General features: G+C 49.2%; 1 protein-coding gene across 6 annotated transcripts in view; it reads left to right on the forward strand.

Annotated features, from left to right (window-relative positions):
• The window catches only part of Znf618 (zinc finger protein 618), a 176938-nt gene that overhangs the window by 108571 nt on the left and 52947 nt on the right, over positions 1 to 15420 (forward strand). For 3 of the 6 annotated variants that reach the window (XM_036179324.1, XM_036179325.1, XM_036179326.1), the window contains exons 3-4: positions 1298 to 1557; positions 13573 to 13668. In XM_036179324.1, coding sequence (XP_036035217.1) covers positions 1298 to 1557; positions 13573 to 13668 — 356 coding nt within the window. The remainder of the gene's footprint in view (positions 1 to 1297; positions 1558 to 13572; positions 13669 to 15420) is intronic. The other 3 variants (XM_036179327.1, XM_036179328.1, XM_036179329.1) reach the window with 1 other exon arrangement.

Here is a 15420-nt window from a genome sequence, read left to right on the forward strand (position 1 = left end):
CCATGTTTGCAGTTTGGATATTAGTGTGTGAATTTGGGGGCGGGTGAGCACAGTTTGGTCCAGAGTAGCTCCCCGGTTGCCTTTCTCTGTGCCTCCCTTGTAAGCGGGCCCTCAAGGATTCTTTCTCTCTTTGCTCAGCATCAGTCTTTTGCCCCTCTGGGAGCAGCTGCTGCCAGAGAATCAACTTGTGCAATGTAACCATTGCTCCTCAACTATTGTAGCGTCTGAGACCCAGAGAGCAGGGCTTCTACAGGTCTACCCAGCAGAGTCCAGGTAGATCCAGGACCAAGTCCCTGGTCTCCCACATCTCCATGCCCTCACAGCGTTCCACTTTGCTTGACATGTGGCCAGGCCTGAACATGCCTTGAGTCTAGGCTTCTCTGAGCAGAAGAAAGGACCAGGCATGGCCAGGCAGTGTCCCTGGGCTTGGAATGAGACTTGATTTTCATCCTGTGCCTACCTTGCCTTACTCACCTCCCAGGTGGAAGTGGTGAGGATAGTTCGCCTACTTCATGTGGGAACCCATGGAGAACAATGTGGAAAGGGCGGCACAGGTGTGGGTGCCAGAGCCCTGGCTGCATGTGTTCGCCTGCGCCTGCCTTTATGACCTGGCAAGTCATGGCTCTGTTCCAAGCTACAGAATGCACTCAGCTTCCTGTCCAGTTCCATCTGACCTCAGTTCCTTGAGGATGTTCTCAAATGCTTGGAGAGCAGTCCTGTGCCAACCCATTGACTCTCTCACACCCTCACCATGAGAGCCTCTTGGGACTGATGTTTTCCCATCTAAAGTGGGAGTAGCAAAGAGCTTGGATGTGATCTGTGGTCCTGCTGCCAAGGAACAGAAACAGTGCGAGATACTTGGCATGCTCTGATCGTACTGCTCAGAGTGCTGTTGGCAGATCAGACCCTCAGCTTGGCTTGGGGCTTGTTAGAAATAGAGTCTCAGGCACTAGCCCAGGCTGCCTGAACCAGACCTCGAATCTATGAAGGCAGGTCCCCAGCTTAAAGTTGGACAGGAATACATGAAGTGTTCCTTAAAGTCCAGAGGTGCCTTTTGAGGTAGCTCGTGACTCCAGTTGTCCAAATGACAGAAGGTCAGCTGGGTACTCCTGGAAGTCTTTAGACCTCCACTTACCCAGATGTAAAATGGAGCTGCTGGGGGAGGCCAAGGAGCCCTCCTTGCATTCAGTACAGAGCGTTGACATAAGTCTGTATGGTGCTCAGGGCTGGTAGGTTCCCTGTGTGCCAGCGGGCCGTTACGGAGGATCCCCTCTGAATGGCCTCTCTTCTTTCCTAGGGAGCGCTTGAAGCGCAGTCAGAAGAACGCCAAGGTGGAGGGCCCAGAGCCAGTGCCTGCTGAGGCCTCACTGAGTGCTGAGCAGGGGACGATGACGGAGGTGAAGGTGAAAACGGAACTGCCGGACGACTACATACAGGAGGTCATCTGGCAGGGTGAGGCCAAGGAGGAGAAGAAGGCGGTCGGCAAGGACGGAACTGGTGACGTGCCTGCCGAGATCTGCGTGGTGATCGGTGGCGTCCGCAACCAGCAGACCCTGGGTGAGTGCCTGAGTGAGGACCCAGACCAGGGTAGAAATGCGTGGTCAGAAAGAGGCTGGCCTCTCTGAGAGGCCGTGTCTTGCTCTGCCCCAGGGAGAGAGCAGAGCTCCCGAGAATTGCCTTTGCATGTTGAATTCTATAAGCCTGCTGTGTTCACGTTCTTCCTGATGTGACAAGACCCCATGCTTCTGTCAAGCTTTTGTTGGGGTCAGATATTTAGAATGTCTGCTGGCCCAGTGAATCCATTGCACCTTGAGGCCCACAAGCTCCTGGTGGGGAACCAGCGTAAGCCCTTACTGCTTGTTTGGTTTCTTGAATGCATGTCCTGTCTGTCTTGTCCCTGGCTTGACTGGGAACTTTTGGAGGAATTTCCCAATGCTGGTTCTAGTCATCTTTTGATCAGTGACAGATAGGTGCCTTCCCATACTTGGAAGAGTCTGGTAATATCTTGCTCTAAGGCAATGATGATTCAAGGACTCAGATGGTCACGAGGCCTGACAGGCTGGCTTAGCATATGTAGAGAGAGCCTGCAGGACATGAGATGGGGATTGTGCCCAACTGCCCTATGCACAGAGGGCAGCTGCTCCTAGACCACAATGCTTGACAGCCTCTTAAGAGTCACTTCAAGTGGGGACCTGGGCTCAGCCCTGCCAGATCTCTGCACAGGTCCTATGGCCAACATGTGAACATATTGATGTGAATTCTTTTGGCTTTCAATATTGGCACTCAGATTGGCTTTTGAAATCTGCCAAACGAAACATATTGGCTAGGCGTCGTTCCATGAACCACAGCTTTGAATCCCAGAGACAGTGAAACAAGGCCCATGTTCCTTACCCTGCTGCCTGGGCCGGCCCCACATGTCCATGTCCATGCCCATCCTTACCTTCATCCATGGTTGCCATGCCCAGAGTGTTCAGGGGCATGCTGTTCCCTCCACCATCGTCATTTACACTTCACAGTCTAGGTCTGGCTTGCCCTTTCTGACTTCTCAGCCCCTCTGTCTTCCTGGCTTGCATACTGTTTGTGGCTTACAGGGCATCATGGGGAGATGCCCTTTGTTTCCAAGGTTCACCCTCAAGTCCTGATGCCTCCTTCTCTCTTTTCTGCTGTTATTCAGTGTCCCCACATGCGTCACCGCAGCATCCCATGACCAGCCATACTTGTGTGTCTCTCTGTCTGACATATCCTGTTCAGCTGGCTGCAAGGAAATTATACCAAGTAGAAACTACATACTATGTTGTCCTTCCTTACAAACCTTGAGACTGACTCCTGCCATGTCCAGAACCGTGGCCACAGCACCGGGATCCTCCAGTGGCACTTTGTCTTTGGCCTCTGATCATCCCAGACCTCTCATCACAGTACTCCTGTCATCCTGTCTGCTCTTGCTGCTCCCCTTCTGGGAATACCTCCACCCACTTCCCAAGTCCACCTTGTCCTTCAGCGCCAGTTCCAGGGCCGCCTCCTTCCTTCCCTCACCTCCTCTGCTCAGAGGGGTCTGCATGGACTGTGCTTGTCCCCTGCCAAGTTTGGGAGCTCCTGGAGGTTGGCTCTCTGGGACCTGCCTGATTTCTGCTCCTTGCTTCTACTCCACAGCAAGGTGCTGGCTTCTGGGGAGCTGTGTTGGTTGTGGGACTGTGATAGGCAGAATGGGGCTAGGTGATGGTGTGGTAAAGAGAGGTCTCAAAAGTAGTAGATCTTGGTAACTCAGAACCCTAAAAATGTATTTCTTCTTAACACTCTCTCCACTGTGGCTCACATGGGGCTCTACTTGTCTCTAAACTCTAACACATGTTAGCCATTTTCACAGATGGCCAGATGGCAGAGGATAGCAAGCTCTAGATGACCTCAAGTAGGCCATTGACTGGTAGAGCCAGAAGGGAGAGGTATAGATTTCATTGACAGCTGTCAGACCAAACATCTAAGTGGGCTAGGAGGTGCCCACATCACAAGAGCAGCATGAAGGACAGTTGGGCATGAGAAGGGGAGCCTTGCCTGACTTCTGCCCCTCAGCATTTACTCCCCAAAGCCAAGGACCGAGCTTTCTCCATCTGTGAATGGAGGCGAGGTTATGCTCTTTTTCTGACTGACAAGGATATGTTAATACTATTTTAAGCCCAGCAACCATTGCTGCCCTTCCCAGGATGTCTTGTGAAGGGTAGCTGAGTGAAGATCCAGTCAGGGAGGCCTCTAGTAGGCAGGCCAGCCATAAGCACCATTTCCCACTCAGCTGCTGCTCAACAGCCAGGTCTTTGGCTTGCACTGTCCTTTAGTGTCCTGTTCTATTAGATGAGGACCCACCCTGGCCACCTCATGGATGTGGGATCGAAATAGTAGTGGACGGAACAGTGTTGACTGAGGAACTCATCTCTGTGGTACCTGTGATGGAGAGCACATCTAGGTTCTGCAGCTCATGGTGTGAGGCCTCTGTGTACCACAGTACCCACCAGACAGATTCATGGGTTATGTGAGGACATAGGATGTGTGCTAAGTGCCTGGTGCTGTGCCTAGTGACGAGTGGATAAGCTCTGAGTGTTGGTAATTGTAGTTGGAATTTTCTTTGGGCTGCCAACCAGCATCTAAATAATGACATGAAGACTCATTAATTATGAAAGCTCGGCCTTTAGCTTAAGCTTGTCCCACTAGCTCTTACAACTTAATTGAATCTGTTTCTATTCATGTACATTTTGCTTTGTGGCTTTTTGCCTTTCATTCTGTATATTTGACTCCCTCCAGGTCTCATTGGTGTCTCCCAACACCATGATTATATCCTCCTTCTTCTTCTTGCTGTGCCCAGAAGTCCTGTCAATACCTCCTAGCTATTGGTCATTTAGCTTTTTATTATACCAATCACAATAATACATTTTTCACACACTGTACAAATATCCCATATTTCCCCCTTTTTGTCTAAATAAAAAGGAAAGGCTTTAACTCTAACATAGTAAAACTACATACAATAAGAACAATTATCAGGTATGAATTACATTTACAATATTCAGTCCATTTGTATTTGGCAAATTCAGAGAAAATACTCCATTATTTATCCTATCTTTGGTGAGTCCAAAGTTTTGTACCTAATTTACCTTCTATTATAACTTCAACTATAACTATCTAGTCTTCAACTCCATCAAAGACTAAGAAGGATATAATATTAACTGAATAAGCAGAAAATGCAGTGCAAAGCCACTTCTAAAACTATAGAAATTACAGAGACATCTGGCTGCCTGGACAGTCATCCAAGGTTCATTTGCAGTGCTGGGGCATCTGTCTGTGGCCTAAGGCCTAGAGTATCTGGCAAACTTTTCTATGAAGCAGGAATTTTGAAGGACTATCCCACCTTGTCTTGGCAAAGTTCAGCAGTCTTTTTCCTTTGTGTTCTGCTTCTCCAGTTTATACAGTATATTCAATGTTAGCAGTCTAGGCAAGGGCAGTTTCTTGCCCATATGGCTAGCTTTTCTACAGTGAAAGCAAACTCCATATGGAGATTCTTCAGCTCCCATCATCCTTTTATGAAGTGGATTGGTGCTGCCAGGAGCAGACGTGTCTCGTTGTAATGAAAAGCCTTAAGTTATTAAATATCTTAAATGCCATATTCTGTAGGCCTCTGAAGTGTTTGAAGATCCCCTATCCATCTAAAATATATCTCTTTAACCTTGAAAACATACCTAACATGACTACAAGTTTGATTGTTATAGATGACTAACTACTAACTTGCATTTTTAATTATCCTAACCAGTTTGTAATAATAGCTTTCAAGGACTAGAACTTTATATACATTTTAATGAGCTGCATAACTATAATACCTTAAACAAGAGTAGAAACATATGTATGGTACAACAAAATTAGCTTTAAATTTGTTTCAGTATAAAAAACCCATATCAATGTAAAATATTTGAGATGAATGGTTGTCTTTTTATCCTATACTCCTATATCCCCACTAAGTGATGACAGATATTTATAACCCACCAAATTTACCAAAAACCACCCACCCACCTCTTGGGAATGTAGGTATTATGTTCTCTAGACTGCTTCCTGTTGTCTGGGTGTGATGGCATCTCCAGGGGACTCTGAGAAAATTGAGACAATGGGCAAGTCCTGGGACTTGTAACATTTGTTGCCCAGTTTCAGAACTGTTCCCATGCAGAGGGAACAGCATATTTGTCACCTGTCTTGTATTTTTTCCTGGTTTATTTCTTTATATCTGTAGCCAAGATTTCCAGGAGGTCTCACCCGATCAAACCTGATCTGTATTAACTTTGAAGGAATCCACAGCCTTTAATTTCCTGTGGAAACAGAAATCATAACCTCTCCCCCAATGCAATACGTTTTCTGAATTCCATTTTAAAGTTGACATCCCTGAATTATCTAGGCTGGTTTATTTCGGCAGTCCCTTTTACAATCCCATGTCTCTTAGCAGCTGTCATGTGCTCATCAGCATTCATAAAATTCAAAGTCAACACAATACCATACAGGATTCAGACCCCTGTGTATTTCCCATCTTTACGTGGCTTTTTTTCCTTTATATTATTTTATTCTCTCTTTAAAGGTTTTATTGTTTTTAGACTATTGATTTTTTTCTATGACTATCCCCATTTTCTTTTCTTTCTTAAATGCCTATACACACCTTTTTTTTTTTTTTTTTTTTTCTCCCAGAGCTGAGGACCGAATCCAGGGCCTTCCGCTTGCTAGGCAAGCACTCTACCACTGAGCTAATTCCCCAACCCTTCCTATACACACTTTTAAACACACTGTAACCTGTTTAAAAATTCTTTTCAGTCTGGACCTGCTGCTTTACTGTGTACCTGTGACATTCTCTGACTCTATGAGCCAAACCTTAAACTCTTAAGTGGCAGCTAGGCCCTCCACTGTGTGGCTCTGATGGTTGGCTCCACTCCCTCCTTGGGTCCACAAGAGCCAAGCCTTAAGCCCGCAGGCCTGGCAGAGAGCTGTGTTTAACTGGGAGCTGCGTTTAATAGAGAGATGCATTTAACCACCCCAGCTCTAAGAAGTTGGTGCCCACACTGGCAGGCGTTTTTACTTAGCTTGTTGTTTCTACTTAGCATCCTGGCTGCTCAAGTGCTCTCTGTAGAGCAGAGCTTGCCTCTGTATGTTACAAGCATTGGGTTACTAGGAAGCTGTGTAGGGTTTCCCCCCAGCTTTCTCAGGCCCTATGTAGAAATCTGTGCCCCATGTTGGGCAACAAATGTAGCAGGCTTTCTTGGACCACCAGCCCCCAAATCATGACAAGGAGACTTATTATTAATTGTGAATGCTTGGCCTTAATTTAGGCATGTTTCTAGGTAGCTTTTTATTTTTTTTATTTAAATTAACCCATTTCTATTAATCTATGTGCTGCCCTGAGGCTCTTTTACCTCATTTACATACTGTCCATCCTACTTTCCTGCTTCCTCTGTGTCTGGCTGGCTGGACCCCGGCTGGCTGGCTGGTTCCTCTTTTCTTTCTGCCAGCCAGCCCCAGCCATCAAATAAATAGAGATACTTATTCCTCCTCTGCCTAGCTATCAGACACTCAGCTCTTTATTACACTAATCACAGCAATCCATTTTCACACAGTGTACAAATATCCCACAACAGGTGATGTAAAGTACCTCTTCAGTACCTGCTTTTCTCCCTAGTCCAGAAACCAAGTTGGTGTGGTGTGGAACTAGGGGACAGGAAATGAGAAAATCAGCATCAGATAATTTCTCATTCTCTTCTATGCTGTTGGCCTCCCCAAAACTCAAATCTTGAGTAACTTGGGTAATTTTCTCATGACCTTCTCTTAGCACACCCTGCTGGAAGAGGTTGTAGAAACCCCAGAGATGACCTCAAGGCAAACCAGCATTTGGAAAGCTGTGTCACATAGGACCATGTGGCTCCTCTCCTGTCCACAAGGCAGATTCTCCCCCCTGCTGTGTAGTTTGTGTAGAGAGTCAGGCTCAGAAGAAGCTATCCTGATCTTGTCACCAACCAAGAAGGTCTTGGAAAGAACCCAGTGGTTGTCTGTGTTGAGGGAAACAAACTTGTCTTTTGCTGGCGAGTGGATTTTACCTGAAGCTCCCATCCTGGTCTCATCTATGGCTATGGAGAGTTCAGCGTTGAGGGTCTTGAAGGGTGAATGGTCGACTGTTGGAGTCTGTGCTGGGTATATATATGCATAGTGGGACTATGCATGCTACCACTTGAGCTGAACCACCCCATAATTTTATAGGGAGGCAAATCTTGTGGAAAGCAGGAGAGTCCTTAGCCACACAGCACACTGGTGGTATATTACTCCTGTTTCAAGGAGCCCCCTCTTCTGATAGGGTCTGCCTTACCCCTGCTTTTGAGCATAAGTAAGTGACAGGAAGTGCTGGCGTGTGCACCTCCTGTGCCCTGGTGTCTGAGTGTGCTGAGCTCATGCTCCTGAGACACTTTGCAACAAGCATGTGCTTTGCTGGCCAAGCACACTCTGGGCTCAGTAACAGGCTGTGTTATTGAATGGAATGGTGTCCCTGTTCAGTCACACAGCTATGGGCAGTGGAAACCTCCCAAGCCCACCTAAACCATCAGATGGTTTTCCAGTGATGTAAATGGTATCTCCCTTGGAGGAACCAGGGTCATGGCCACATGGATGGCATTGACTGGAAGCATTCTGCTGTAGGTGTTGGTGCCCAGAGAGCTGGCTGCTGCCTAGAGAGGGCCTGTGCTGAGAAGGGCATGTCTTGCTCTTAGCATGTCAACACAGTTACAGCTGGTGTGGGATTTAATGGACAGACCCAGGGGTTCATTTTTTTTTCAGCAAGAGCAGAGATGATATTGAACTCAACAGTGTTGTTAGATAACACCAGAAGTGAATGGATGAGTTAATAGATGCCTTGCCCATCTGACAAGCTATAGGCACAGCTCTGCCCTGTAGTCCGGGGAGGGGCTGGAACATGAGGTTTCAGCTCCTTTATGAAGTATGACATATGTAGGCATCACTATTGCCACTGACAATCCCATGTTCATGGTAGGCATCACTAACTGACCCCTTGTACACCATTCCATCAGTGTTCCTCTGAATCCTTAACACAACACACTGCCAGATGGCAGGAATCAGAAGATTGGAAGTAGAAACCTGTTTGCTGTCTCTGTGCAAGATGGGGACAAGGAAAGCCAGCTAGGCTTACCACAGTACGGACATCATTGTGGACCATTGTTTGGTCCCAATAGATAAGAATGGTAGACACTCATCCCTGTTTTCAAAATGTATCATCAATCAGTGAGTGCTCTTCTCTATGCTGTGGAACCAAGCAGGGGCTGGGTGGCCCAGGGAGGGTTCATGTTCATGGAGACAGAGCCAAGGAACAGTTTTGCCTTCACTGGACTCTGCTTCTTGTGAAGTCTGAACCAACCAGGTGTTAACTGTGTAGGGAAGGACACGGGGGCAATGCTAGGACTGTGTGTCTTGGAGAAGCAACAGAGCCTGTAGGGGACATGGAGCAGGGTGATAGAGGCTAGATATCCACAACCCACAGCGTTTTAGGACACTAAACACACATTCCAAGAGGTCCAACCAGTATGGAGTGGCCACCAGGAAGTCATTTGTGTCAGAAACTGTTTGGTAACCAAATATAACCTGTGAGGGAATGAGTTTCTGCTCCTGGGGGTGGGCAAAGAGGAAGGATGGCAGCCAGCCAAGCTACAAGAGAGGAATCAAGGGTCAGATAGAAACTAGATTTTGCAGGGAGGTGTCCTAGGCAGTGAATAGGGGCAAGGTATGCCCGAGAAGGAAGGACAGTTCTCATACACAAGCACGCCCACAAAGCCATCCTGGGAGAGGGATTGGAGGAGGAAGCGGGAACCCCAGGCAGTAGAAAGCCACAGGGCTGTGGCTCTGGATGGAGTGATGCGTTCCACAACTACTCAGACACAGCCACGTGGGCTTCGGTCCTTGACAAGTCCAGGAGGCGAAGGTGCCAGGTCCTATTTGGTAGTGCCAGCTGATAGTGAGTTTCCTATTTCAATAGGCTGTTGGCAGGTCTTGGTGCCTGAGCCTGCCAGAACCAACACTTAGTTTTTTTGCTACAGCCACAAGGGAAGGAGGAGTCCTGGCTGCCTCCCAGCCATTTTCTCTGCTATTGAATCTGCGTCTGGGGTAAACTGGGAAGGGGCCTGGGTGGAGAATCCCCACTGGAAGGGGATCCCGGCTGTAAGTTAGGAGACCTGGGGTCCACCCCACTGTGTGTGGGATGCTCAGCAGTTTAAATATGCAGGATCGTTGGGGCAAGAGGGAAGCAAGGGTTGTGAGAATCTCTCTAAAGGTGGACTAAAACACGAGATAGGTTCTGGCATCAGCTGAGGCCTCAGGGCATTGGCACCCCCAGGGTGACTGCAGTGATGAGAGGTACCCCACAGGCCAGTGCATCAAACACCTTTAGTGTAGTGCCTCCAAAAAGACTATCTTTCATTTCTCACCAATTGCAAAGGTTATAATTCCTGGAATATTGTACTGTTTCTTAAAGGTAGAATTATGGAAATAATCACAATGCCACTGCTATTTAGGGCCCGCCATTGTCGCTTTAAAAGGCATGTGAACAGGCTCATCTTTAGCAGACAGGAATTTTATATCATCTTTTCTTCTCCTTGAACTCCTGTTTCTAGTCCACTTCCCCACAGGGTTTTATCCTAATGTAATATATGTTTTATGCTTGAAAGTCTTTTATTGATCACTGTTTCACACTCGTCTACCACAACAAGAGGTACATAAATTGAAATAGAAATTTCTGGAGGAAAAAAAATTTTCCTGGGATCATAAAGCTCGACATTTTAAAACCTTTTAATTTTTTCCCCCAGATCGAGTTGTGATTAGCATGAAAATTGTCAAAAACAAATTTAGATAAATAATAAGTGAAAAATAAAAAAAAAAATGATCAAAAGCACACTTCTCGATAAAATGGGTAAGGCTTTCTTTTCTTTCTCGATCGGCTCGTGTATCTGTGAATTAAGATTTCTTAGTGCTAGAATGAGACAGGTCTTGGCCCTCCTTTCATGCTGATTTTCAGGGTTTGGAGGGCTGGAGCGTGTGAACAGGGAGCCCGAGACCATGGGGCTTGCTTCACCGTGTCACTTGATTCTTTGAATTTTTCCAAGACGTATGCCAAAAACCACAGGAGGGTCTATCTTCAGACAGTATTTTTAATGGCCTCTTCATTTACAGCTCTGTTAGGTGTGTGTGTGTGTGTGTGTGTGTGTGTGTGTGTGTGTGTCCCCACATGTGCAAGAATATGGGTATGGAAGCCAGAAGTCAGTGTGCGGTGTCTTTCTTACTCCGTGCCTTTATTTTTTTGAGACGGGTCTCTTGCTGAACCTGGAGCTCAGCTATGTGGTTATTCTGACTGGATCTCCAAGGATCCTTCTGTCTTTGCTGTCTCCAGCTATGGAATACAGCTGTGCACCACCACCGCTGGCTTTTGTGTGGGTTCAGGGGCTCCAGACTCAGGTCCTCATGCTTGTACAGCAGCCACTTCACCAACTGAGCCATTTTCCCTGGACGAAGAGCAGGCTGTCTGTCCCCAGTCTTTAGATCCAGTCCCTCCTCTGTGCTCAGAACTTCAGTGTTGTCCTGCCCCAGGGAGAGCACCCACCCCACGAAAGGGTGAGGGCTCAGTGGTTAGCGCTTGGCGGTTAGCGCTGACTGACTGACCCTCCTTGGTAATTGGGAGAAGCTGAAGAAGAGAGTGACAGGGGAGACCAGTGGTCAGTACCTCCCCCTGTTCTGATTCTTTAGGTTAAGGGGGAAAGTGCTTTGAAGCTGACGGGGCGGGGGGGAGCAATTTTCTTAAAGCCACTGTCCTCAAGTGCCCCTTTTAGAAGACCCTGCTCTAGAGGGCGTTCAGTTTGAGGCCAAGCCCTTGAGAGCCTTAGGAAGCCATCTTGTCACAACTTCCCACTCCAGAGCCTGTCTTGATCAAGTTCTGGGAACTAGGAGGTGAGAGGGATAGATATCCATCTCCTTTGGGTGTCTGTCATTTTATATTTTGTCTAGGTGTCCCAAGCTTTTCTGGGGATGGCAGCTGGGTATACACACTTGCAGTCAAGGGTCCTACCCACATTTCCTGTCCTCAGAATACTGCCTCCTCTCCTGGTGCCCTCATTCATTCCTCTCCCACAGGACTCCAGGCCAAAGCCTCTGCTGGGGATGTAGCAAAGTGCTAGATGGGAGCTGCAGACAAGAAGGCTCTGTTTGCAGCCTGGGAGCCATATTGCAGGAAAAGCAAGAGCAGGGTCAGGGATGGGGAAAGACTGAACTGGGCAGGTAAGTCCTGCCAGCCTTCCCCTTCGGAGCAGGAGAGTCCTCCCAGATCTGAGAGTCTGTCCCGGACATGGTGTCAGATCTGGGAAGGACCCTAGCTCTGGAGAGTGTACGGCCTCACCACTAAGGAGAACAGAACTTGCTTGGCATCCAGAAAGAGACCTACTGTGCTGGCACAGCTTAGCTCTGGAATCCTGGAGGCTGGCTTTGAGTGTGTGTCCTCACCAGCCCCAGAGCCCTAGGCCTGGGCATCTCCAGGACCATGTGTTCGCCAGTGATGCAGAGGAGAGGAAAGGTGGTGGGGAAGGGAAGCAAGGCCTGTACCAACTCACAGGCGCTGCCCCGAGGACGTCCCCTATGAAGCCGATGGTGTGACGCTCAGTTTGGCAGAACGGATCAACCTTGGGTCAGGATGTGTCACCTCCTTGGGCCTCCCTTCCCTCTTTTGGAAAATGGCGATACTAGTTACCCCTCTTGTCCGGAGCTTTGAAGATGTGTTGAACTAACGGGAGAAGCCCCCCCCCCCCCCGGCTGTGTGTACTCCCCGCCCCCCAGCCCTACAGCCTGGACAGATTCTGGAGTGTGCCTGCCTCCATCTCTGCTCCCCCAGCTGTGCCGAGTCAGAGGGCAGCCCCATTCTGAGATGTCCCAGGTGACAGCCACTGCAGTGTTTCACAGAGGAGCCAGCCAAAGAGGAAGCAGGCAGGACAGGAGCCCCAGGGCTAGGGGTGGAGGTTGGGGCAGGGGGCAGTGGTGGGAGGGGCCAGTGGTGGGAGTCGGTCTGAGCTGACAGTACCAGAGGCATTCCTCCAGCGCCCCAGCACCCAAAACGGTCAGTGGTGGCCATGAGAGGTGGACAGAGGTCAAAGTAAGCATGTCATGTGTCTCCTTCAAGGATCTTTTTATTTCAGGGCGGGGGAGGTTATACTCATGTGCAAATGAGAATTCCAAGGAAACAAAACCTCAGGAGGGTTGGCCTGTCAGCTGCTTCTGCCCTCCTAGCAGCCCCCTTAGCAGCCTTGGAGAAGACATGAATGACCATGGTCAATACTTATGTTTGGGGTGTGTGTGTGTGTGTGTGTGTGTGTGTGTGTGTGTGTGTGTGTTGCATGCATGCGTGTGTGTAGGGGCCACAGGACAACCTCAGGTACTCAGGTATCATTCCTCAGGTACCACATCCCTCCTTTTCTTGGATCTAGGCAGGGTCTCTCGTAGGCCCAGAACTCACCAAGTATGATAAGCTGGCTGTCTAGCCAGCACCAGGATCTCTCTGTCCTGACCTCCAGTGCTGAGATTAGGAGTGTGCACCACAGTGTCTTTTATGTGGTTTCTGGGGATAACATTCAGATCCTCGTGCTTGTAAGGTTAGTGCTATACCACCTGAGCTGTCTCCCCAACCCAGTTTATTTGTTTTGAGAAAGGGTTTGGCTCTTTACTCAGGCTGGCCTAAGATTCACTAGATAGTGTAGCAGGCTAACCTTGAACCTGCCATCCTGCCACCTCTGCCTCCTAAGATCTGGGATTATAGGCGTGTGCTACCTCACCCAGCTGCCAGCACAAGTTTTCAAATGAGGAGGTTGCCACATGGCCCTACCTACTCTTACTGATGTCAGTGAGGGAGACTGAGGCCCTGATAGCCCAGGTGCCTAGCCACCCTCTTCCCCCAGCTGGCCTTGACCCAAAGCTCAATGGTAAGGCATTCTCCAATGTTAAGGGCTCTTTCTGATTTCTTACGTAATTCAGATGGAAAAGCTCCAGAAGGCAGCCCCCACGGTGGATCTGTTCGGAGCCGGTATTCAGGGACCTGGATTTTTGACCAAGCTTTGAGATATGCATCTGGTACGTGATGGCTGAGGGACGAGGCCTGATCGGGTCAGCATGGAGGGTGGGCACAGCTGGCCAAGGCGGCCAGCTGCATACCCTGAGCAAGCAAACTCTGCTAGTATCTCAGGGCCTGAGGGGCCACCCTCTCCCACTCCCCATCCGGCCATTGTGAATAAATCTTGAGTCTGTACTCAGGGGATGACAGGACGTCTGGAAATCTGGTGGTCTAGATTCTCTGGACAATTTCAGCAAGACTTCCTCTGGGCCACCGACAGCCACGGAGAAAATGGTCCCACAACCACCTGTGTGTTTGGTACCGCCATCCTTCCCCAGAGGACTTCCCAGCCTGCAGCAGCAGTGTGCCTGTGGCTCACCAGCACAGGGCCATGGGTTGAGCATTTCCTCTGTCTCTGTTGGCTGTGACCCTCCTTCTCCTCCTCCTCCTCCTCCTCCTCCTCCTCCTCCTCCTCCTCCTCCTGTGCATGCTGGGAAATTTGCTTCTGAGGAAACCGCTTTTGAACCGCTGGTGGTAGCCACAGCTCTCCCTTGCTGAGTGCCCACTGTAACCAGGCCCTCTGCTGAGACTCACAGTCTCACCACATCTCATCCCCATGACGGTCAGTCAGTCAGTCGCTTCACAGAGAGGAATACTGAGGGTTTTCCTGACAGGCGCTCGGGGAGTTAAGATTTAGACCTCCAACTGCTCTGTGAGGCCACCACTCTCTTCTCTGCCCATTAACACCTTCTACCCACAGGGAACCTGGAGCCCCCGGGACTGAGGGTGATCGGAAAGTGAGCTTCGGAGTCCCTCCTGCCAGCGTTATGGTACTTAGCCTCCCTCTGTCAGGGGTAGGGAGACGTCAGAAGCCTCACAACAAGGCAGCGCGAACTCCCAGCTCCCCACCAGCAGAGGAGATGGTTTACCTTAAAGGCACTCGTTATAAACAGTATTGACTGTAGACTGCACTCCTCTCCACCTGGGCCGGGGTCCCACCTCGAGCCTCCAGGTCCTACTGTGGCTGTCACGACACCGACACCGTCACCAAGTTATCCCCAGGCCCGCTGACCTCTCTGCCCCCCATTAGATGGAGGGCAGGGATCACATCTATCTCACTGCCGAGCCCCAGTGCCTGGCCATCTCCGATGCTCAATAAATCCTTGGTTGGTGGAAAGAAACTGGCAGAAACTGTTAGGGTGGGTGGAGGCGCCACGAAGAAAGTCAGGAAGTTATCACTTGGTTTGATTGGTGAGCACGGCAGCAAGCCAGCATGAAATACTGAGTCCTCGCAGTGTTCCAGCTACGGGGCTGAATGCAGAGAAATATGTGTGCTCTGTTGTTTCATGTTTGTGTCTTCCCCAGTGTGGCAGGGGTGATGTATATGCAACCCTAACAGGCAAACTGCTCGGTGCTGTGTGGGGTTAGCATGCCAGTGGCCCTGAAGTAACTCGCAGTAGTAACACAGGCACTGGGCACTGTTTCCTAGGGCACTGGGTCTCAACCTTCCTAATGCTGCGACCCCTTAATACAGTTCCTCATGTTGTGGTGACCCCAACCATAAAGGTGTTCTTGTTGCTACTTCATAACTGTGATTCTGCTACTGTGGTAACTCCTAATGTAAATATCTGTGTTTCCCAACGGTCTTAGGCGATCCCTGGGAAAGGGTCATTTGCTCTAGTACTTCCTCTGTGCCGGAGGCTCGTGTGCTATCTGTGCCCTGTTCGCATTGGGAGAGGCAGGAGCCACAGTCCTGTTGGCACGTGAAGAAT

Source organism: Onychomys torridus, chromosome 2 (genome assembly GCF_903995425.1).
Source record: "Onychomys torridus chromosome 2, mOncTor1.1, whole genome shotgun sequence".
Classification (NCBI taxonomy): Eukaryota; Metazoa; Chordata; class Mammalia; order Rodentia; family Cricetidae; genus Onychomys; species Onychomys torridus.